General features: G+C 42.6%; 1 protein-coding gene across 1 annotated transcript; it reads right to left on the bottom strand.

Moving 5' to 3' along the window:
• Positions 1-1,732: 1,732 nt before the first annotated feature.
• LOC116517315 (leukotriene B4 receptor 1-like) lies at positions 1,733-2,840 on the bottom strand. Its single transcript, XM_032230196.1, has one exon. It carries the CDS (start codon positions 2,838-2,840, stop codon positions 1,800-1,802), a length of 1,041 nt encoding a protein of 346 aa, XP_032086087.1. The 3' UTR covers positions 1,733-1,799.
• Positions 2,841-8,949: the final 6,109 nt, after the last annotated feature.

The following is an 8,949-nucleotide window of genomic DNA, read 5'->3' as shown; positions in this document are numbered from 1 at the left end:
AACTTACTTTCTGCCTTTCTACGATGTTACTGATTTTGTTCTGGTTTTTTTGTACCTATAAATTGTCCTTCCAGGACAATTAAACTCAGCCTCAAAACTCATGTTTTATTTATTGAATTTCTCAAGTAAAAGTAGAAAAATAGATGCCAAAACATCTAATTAGTTCACACTCCATTTGTCTATACCCCCTTTTGTACAAAAAAGCAGATTAAGAGATGTACTGACCAATTACCAGCTGACCAATGATCTTCATTAGAACCAATACCAAAAAAAAAATCAGCAGAACATGGAATACTGAGCAAAGATTTGATTTCTCCAGCACTTGTGAAATTGAATCCAAAACAGGAAACACTGGAGTGGAGAAACTATCCTGATATGGTCAAGAATCACAGCCAATAATCCATCACTGATCCTCCTTAGAAAAATAATCTTTAAAGAAGTTCCTGCTTTTATTAGTCTGAATAAGATCACCGTCCAAGTGTGGAGTGACAAAGCCAGAGTGCATTTAACAGATTAACAGAATTGGAACAGACCTTGTAGGTCATCTAGTCCACCCACACCCACCCACCCCGCTCAAGCAGGAGACCATACACCATTTCTGACAGATGGCAACCCAGTCTCTTCTTGAAAGCTTCCAGTGATGAAGCTCCCACAACTTCCGAAGGCAACTTTTGTTCCATGGGTTGATTGTTCTCACTGTCAGAAAATTTCTCCTTAGTTTCATGTTGCTTCTCTCTTTGAATAACAGATTAACAGAGTAGGAACGGACCTTGTAGGTCATCTTGTCCAACCCTCCACCTAAGCAGGAGACCTTACACCATTTCTGACAGATGGCAGTCCAGTCTCTTCTTAAAAGTTTCCAGAGATGAAGCTCCCACAACTTCTGAAGGCAACTTCTGTTCCATGGGTTGATTGATCTCGTGGTCAGAAAATGTCTCCTTATAATATAATTATATTACATAACATTCACAAGTGGCTTCATACAAGTGTCACTTGGGGTGTGTGCTTCTGGTCCCTCATTTCTGAACATCTAAAACCTAACCAATGTTTGGAACTGTGTACTGCATGAAACTGTGCAGAAGTTGCATACAACTATAGACAAGTGTGGGCTGCTGGGGGTTTGCAGGGGTTCGGGAGAACCTCGAGCTAAGATTCTGTGCAGTTCAGAGAATCCCCAAATCCCACTCCCGGCTGGCCCTGCCCATCCCTCCCCTCCCAGGAGTCCCCACACAGCCTGTTTTGGATGCAGATAAATACAGGGCATACACGGAACTCAGGGAGGGCAAAAAATGGGCCTACCGCAAGTTCGGGAAGAGGGTCTCCAGAGCTTGGGGAGGCCCTTTTCATCCTCCCGGAGACTCAAGGAAAGCCTCTGGAGCCCAGGGAGGGCAAAAACTACCCCCTCTGGGGTGTAGGAGGCACATATGGTCATGCCCACCCAGCAACCAGGCAGATAACCCCTTGCTAAAATATTTGAAGCCCACCCCTGACTATAGAACGGTGTCTAGAAAAATATGGAAGTTTTTATATTAACAAACCTGGTTATGATTTAGATCAGGTATCCCCAGCCTGTGGGCCGTGGCCTATTTACAACCAGATGGTGTGAGTGGTGGGCGCTGACCCTCACAACCCCATTTTGCACTCATAGTGCCCCTCCCACAAAATTATCCCCTCTTCTCCCGCTACCTGTCCCAACTGGGCCACCCACCCAGAAATGTTGGGGAAAGCTGATTTAGAAAGTTGATAAAAACTCATCAAAAGCCAAGCACAGTATCTAAAATTTAGGAATAGTCATTGCTTTAGACCGAGGAGACTGGAGTAGACTCGCTTTCCCCAATGTTGGCACTTATCCAACTTTCCTCCTTTTTATCTGGAGGAGGCATTTCCAGGTTGGACGCCTGCTTTTCCCAAGGGCCCACTTGTTCAAAGAGTTTCAACAACTTTGTAAACTTGGCACTGCTTCGGATGTTCCTGGCAGCAAAAGCATAGAGGAGCGGGTTGATGCAGCTGCTAATAAATGCAATTGTGCCTGCGATCCAGGCTCCCGCCTCTGAAATTTTCTCCAACGTTTCCGAGGCCTCTGAATTTGAATCCTGCAGCAGGACGGAGATGACCGTTAAGAGGTTGAAGAAATGGTGAGGGAACCAACAGAGACAAAAAATCACTACCACCGATGTGATCAACTTGGCGGAGCGTTGCTTGGAAGGAGAAGCCATGCCACAAATTCTTTTGCCCACAGAGATGTAGCAGGTGCAGATGATGAAGAAGGGAACTACGAAACCCAAAATGGTCTCGGACAACAAATGGATAACCTCTTGAGAATGAGAGGCATACTCACGTGTCGCACACTGAGAGCCTGCCACAGTGTCATCGATGGTCTGAAATGGAATGATGGTTGATCCAAGGACGACGGAGAAGAACCAGATCATGGCCACCACCAGGTGGATGACCATTGTCTTCTTCCATCGTTGAAGGACAAAGGGATGACTGACAGCCAGATACCGCTCAAGACTGAGGCATGTGATGAAGAAGATGCTGGCGTACAAGCTGCAGTAAATAAGGAACACCAGACCTTTGCAGGTGCCGATCCCGAAGAGCCAGTGGTTGACAAAAGAATAGATCCAGACTGGCAGGGTCAGAAGAATCAGGAGATCAGCTACGGCCAGGTGTAGGATGAGCACAACAGTTGGAGGCCTTTTCTTCATTCGTCCACAAATGGTCCAGATGACCAAAGAATTCCCAGGGATTCCAAGGACAAAGGAAAAACCCAGGATGGAACAGATGAAAATCTTTGCGACTGACATTGGCAGGTGATCATCGATTTCTGTAGGTGGAGTCATTTGGATCTGGATTAATCCAGTTTGCTATTCAGGGTGCCTATAGTCCTCTACATCTGGAGCAGCAAGAGGGCTGTCCTTTTCGTTCAAGTATAAGATGACAGAAATGCCCCAACTCTCTCTATACTCCGAACACTGAGAGATCTTCAATCACAATTTCACATCCTTTGCGATTGTTGAGTCTTGGTTTTCCTATTTTTGAGAGACTAAAACCACACAGTTATGTAGTTAGTATGAAAGAAAATGGAGATGTGTCTTAGATTTTAAAACTGAAAGCAGAAGCTGAATTCTTTGAAAAGTGACAGCCAAGAGATCATCAACAGTGGAAGTTCCAGACTTAAAAATTAACAATAATATGAGCTACACAGAGAAAAGCATCCCATGGTTTTCTTCTTTAAACAAAGTTTTTTTTTGTTGCATATTTATAATTCTTTTGTAAACAGAGTGCTGTCTAGTTTCCCCCCTTTAACATTTTCACATATACGTAATTCATTTTATATTATATTTCCATTTCCCATTTTAGCCGTATTGTTTTCTTCCTATATTTTCCCAACTTAAAAAAAAAGATAATATACATAAAGCATTTCATTTTTATCCCTTTAGAAATAAACCAAATTTATCATTTCATTTCCATGTATTTTCTATAAGTAACATATATCTTCAAATTCAGTATTGCATATAATGAACATTTTACTTAATCATTTGAATAGTTACTGTATTTTTCAGAGTATAAGACGCACCTTTTTCAGCCTCTTTTCCAAAAAAGAGGCTGAAAATCTGGGTGCGTCTTAAACACTGAATACAGTATTTTTTGCCTCCTGAAACCCCACCCCCTTCACCAAAATGGCCTTCCATAGCCTTTAGGAGGCTTCCAGAGTGCTCCTGGGGCCTGGGGAGGACAGAAATGAGTGAAAAATGGACTGTTTTTGCTCATTTTTGCCTCCCCCAGGAACACTCTCCAAGCCTCCTAAGGACTATTCATGCCCTTTTTTGTGGGTGGGGGACGGGCCTGTTTTTGCAAAAAATGGGCCATTTTTGGGAGGTTTGCAGAGTGCAAAAACTTCTTTTTAATTTGCCTCTTCAAAACCTTGGTGCGTCTTATACTCCGGTGCATCTTATACTCCGAAAAATATGGTAATAATATTAGTATAGTTCAGTCACATCTTAATTAGCTACATACCACTACCATGATTATCATATTTCATTTTATTTTACTAATCCCCTGTTCCTAGTCTACCTCACCCTCTTTTTCTTCTTTTTATATGTATTATTTCTTTTCTTCTGGATCTTTTCTCTCACTTTTTGATAGATTTTCTAGATAAACCTCCCCAGATTTTTGTTTTTCGCTTCCCACTATTTCTCTCTTTATTTTTGTGCATGACATGGTTTTCTAATAACTCCTGGGAACTGAGATTTTTAACTCGGATCTTCCCAGTTTTGCCTAACTAGAGGACAGTCTCTGGCTGACCTTTGTTCATCTCAAAAAGTTAAACAGGATTGGAGACCCCCAGCAGAAAATTCCAGGATTCTAGATGTGAAATTGGAATTAAAATCCTGGAAAAACCCAATAGTCATCACCAGGAGTTGAGTTTGATTGAAAGAAAGCTTCACTTTGACTCCATCTCCCTGGTTTTAATCTAACACTGTCAAATAGAGGCATAGAATCAAAATCACGGGAAGTATTAGTACCGATTTATAAAGCCTTAGTAACACTGGAATAACTGCACCCAGTTTTGGTCATCACCTTACAGAAAAGATGTTGAGACTTTGGAACAAGTGCAATGAAGAGCAACTAAGATGATTAAAGGCCTGGAGACTGAAACATATGAAGAACGGTTGCAGTATTTGGGTTCAACTAGTCTAGAGAAAAGAAGGACTAGGGATGACACAATAGCTGTCTTCCAATATCTGAGGTGCTCTACAAAGAGGAGGGGAGGGGGTCAACCCATTTTCCAAGACCAAGACCAAGACCAAGACCAAGACCAAGACCAAGACCAAGACCAAGACCAAGAAAAGAAACAATGGATGGAAACTAATCAAAGAGAGAAGCAACTTGGAACTAAGGAGAAATTTCCTAACAGTGAGGGCAATTAACCATTGGAACATCTTGCCCCAGAAATCATGGGCGTTTCATCACTGGATGTTTTTAAGAAGAGACTGGACAGGAACTTGTCTGAAATGGTATAGGTTTTCATGCTTGAGCAGGGGGCTGGACTAGAAGACCTCCAAGGTCTCTTCCAGCTCTATTCCGATTGATTGATTGAACAATACCTCTTGTGTGTTCTCCTTCATGATCCCAAGGATGAAAACTTTGCTGAAAGTATCTGGTTGAATATTAAGGGAAAAAGAAACCAAAATACTATTGCCAGATTAACTTAATATCCATGCTACTTAAAGCAGCAGGTATTCACTTAACAACTATGGCCAGAAAGGTCATAAAACAAGGCAAAACTCAGCTAACAAATGTCTTGCTTGGCATCAGAAATTTTGGACTCGATTGTGGTCGTAAGTCAAGGAGTACTGTACTTCTCCACCCATGCAAAGGTATGGATCCTGTTTGAGATAGGAATGTGCATTCTGACATGAAGGATTAAATCTAAGATTTATAAGACAACCATCCACCCTGTTGCTCTGTGTGGCACTGAATGCTGGGCAGCAACAACAGGGACCAAAAGCTCTCCATGTCATGGAAATGTGAATGCTCCGTTGGATATCGGGCATCTCCCTTCTTGACCACATCACAAATGACACCATTCAACAACATTTTGCTGTGACACCAATTATAGGGAAGATGAGAGAAGGCCGATTCCGCTGGAATGGATCTGTCCTGAGAGCAGCACCTTCCACTGTGGCCAAGACTGTCTACCAACTGGACATCAATGGCTGGTGACCTTGGAGGCATCGAAAACAGAGATGGCAAGATACCATCAACCAAGATAAGCAAGTCACGGGCCTGCACCCTGGAGACACAGCTGACTGTGCAAACTGGCATTCAATGATCCAAAAAGCAGACCCTGCACCTGCGGGAATACGCTAGGACTGTGATGGGGAATCTATGGCACATGTGCTGGAAGTGTCACGCAGAGCCATCAACCGTTGCTCTTCCAGGTTCCAGTGCACCTCCCTGCTGGTCTTCAGGTGCATGGGAGCAGAAACCAGAAGAGCAGCTGCCCGGTGCGCATGCGCGTGCTGGGAAGATGATCTTCCCATTCCTGGTGCATGCATGCGCGGCTACCTGGTCTTCTGGTTTCTGGCATGCATGCACGCACGAAGACAAACTGGCGGTGCACATGCTGTGAACCAGAGGATCATCTTCCCGGCATGCACATGCACACTGGGCGGTTGAACTTCTGGTTTTTGGCACATGCACATGTGGGCCCTCCCATTTTGGCAGTCGGTGCCAAAAGGTTTCACCAACACTGTGCTAGGAAGAAGATTTTTACGTGAAGGACTGGCAGGCAAGTCATCTTATCACCTGTGAGGAATACTAGGATTAAACAACTTTTACAAAATGCAGTTCAGTGGTGGGATTCAACATTTTTTTACTACTGGTTCTGTTGGCGTGGCTTGGTGGGCCACTCCAGGGCAAGGTTACTGCAAAATCAACATTCCCTTCCAATCAGCTGGACTCGGGAGATAGAGAATAGATTGGGGCAGGGCTAGCCAGAGGTGGTATTTACTGGTTCTTCGAATTACTCAAAATTTCCGCTATCGGTTCTCCAGGACTGGTCAGAACCTGCTGAATATCACCTCTGGTGCAGTTGTGTGCTGGTAGGCATATGGCAATTTCACCCCTTGTGGCAAAGCCATAATGCAATTTGTTTGATCCGGCTTTAATGTGCCTTGCAAACAAAGTCGACACAGATTTACATATGTTGCAACCTATCAACCCATCTGATCCGGCATATTAAACATCCTTATTGAAACAAAGGTTCTCGTAGCTGAAGAAGCTTCCTGGATGAGAAGTGAAACCTCTTCAAAGAAAAACCAGACAGTCCAGTTGCCTTTAACCCTTTGGGACAACCATGACTGGATGTCTGAGAATCTCCATAGATTCTTATTGAAAGAAAACTGTTGAGTCTTGCCCTGAATTATAATTTTTCACCTTTTATTTTACCTCACAGGAGGTACAATTCTGGAAATTTCTGAGCCGCTTTACATGTAGTAGAATATTATTTAAGATACGTTTCATTTGCTTAACTTTTTAAGATCAGCTTCCCAGATGAAAAGCAGCTCCAAGCAATGCATGAAATATGCATTAAAAAATGAAAAAGTGATGGGGTGAGAGTTACTTGCCCCAACATTTATTATTTAATTCATTCATTTATAAAATGTATATACCACCCATCTCACGGCCAGGCAACTCTGGCTTACAATGGTGTAAAGCTAAAGTACAAGACATTAAAATAGTAAGTACGTGAAATACTAAAAAGTGCCTGAAGCAGTGTCCAAACACACTCTTTGGAAAATGTTTTTCAGTGAAAAGCTTGTTGCAAAATATTCTGCAATGCTAATATTACAGTATATTTGCTGTGCATTTCAGGTGTGGCTTGTTACACCTGTTCTTCCTGTTGCACAGATAGCCCAGCCAGGTTACCTTGAGAAAATAGCCAGCAATTGTGATCTGTTCTTCATGCTGTGGATATCTGCTGCCTCCTGGTGTCGACTTTAAAAAAAGGATCATAACAAAAATTTATTTTTAAAAAAATCGTAACAAAAAAAATCGCAGCCAAGAAATTAAAAGACGCTTGCTCCTGGGGAGGAAAGCTATGGAAAATCTAGACAGCATACTAAAAAACAGAGACATCACCCTGCCAACAAAAGTGTGTATAGTCAAGGCTACGGTTTCCCCAGTTGCAATGGATGGCGGTGAAAGTTGAACCATGAGGAAGGCTGAGCGCCAAAGAATGGAGGCCTTTGAACTCTGGTGCTGGAGAAGATTCCTGCAAGTCCCTTGGACTGCAAGGCCATCCAACCAATCAGTCCTAGTGGAGATCAATCCTGAATGCTCTTTAGAAGGCCAGATCCTGAAGAGGAAACTCAAATACTTTGGCCACCTAATGAGAAGGAAGGACTCCCTGGAAGATTTTGATGGGGGTCTGGGAAAAGATGAAGAAAAAATACTATCTTAGGGTTCCGTGCTGGTTGGCACCATTAGAGGCTTTAACGCATCCGAGTGTATTTAATTGGACAAGAAACATAACATATAAAGACATCATGACAGAAGATGGCAACATGAAAACAAAGATGGAATTAGAGCAACAGGGCAGGAATTTGGAATGGTGGGAATATTTACAGGTTAGAAACAGGTTTAAAAGTGATAAGGCACGTTTTGGGATCTACCCAAACCCTCAGGGGCTAGATAAGATCCTGTTTGGTGGAGACAAGAAAATGTTATCGAAGATTTACCAATTTTTGACCTGCCAAGATGCTAATGAAGAGATGGACAAAAGCCTTCTAATAGCATGGGAGAGAAACCTTGGCTATGAAATTGAAATGGGCAAATGGTGGGATCTATGGAGTAAGACCATTAAACTTACAACATCTACAGCATTCAAAAAAAACATATACAAGATGGTTTATAGGTGGCACTTCCCCCCAACGAGGTTAGCCAAGATGTTCCCTGGGTTATCTCCATTGTGTTGGAAATGTGGAAGAAAGGATGGCACATTCTACCATATTTGGTGGTCCTGTACTGAGGCCACGGAATATTGGAAAAGGATTAAAAAATGGTTAAAAGAGGTTACTGGGGCAAACATGGAATGGAGACCTGAGAACCTTCTACTAAGCATTAAACCAGAAAACATAAGCAGTTCAATATGGCATCTGAGCCTACATATAATTGTGGCCGCAAGAATAACTTATGCACAATTTTGGAAATCCACTACCATACCGTCAGAAGATGCTATAATTAAAAAGATCTATGAATGTGCAGAAATGGACAGAATGACGGGTTGGCTGAGGGACAAAGGAGAAACGGAACATTATCTTAGCTGGAACCTATGGTATATGTGGGCGACAAGGAGAACAGCAGGGACTTAAAATGGGGAAAGTTAACATGGGTATTGTAATAGATCCCTGAACTTTGCAATGAGAAGATGTGGCTTAGAGA

This window comes from Thamnophis elegans, chromosome 14 (genome assembly GCF_009769535.1).
Source record: "Thamnophis elegans isolate rThaEle1 chromosome 14, rThaEle1.pri, whole genome shotgun sequence".
NCBI classification, from domain to species: Eukaryota; Metazoa; Chordata; class Lepidosauria; order Squamata; family Colubridae; genus Thamnophis; species Thamnophis elegans.
The sequence above is the reverse complement of the archived record's forward strand: the minus strand, read 5'-3'. Positions and strand labels throughout refer to the sequence as shown.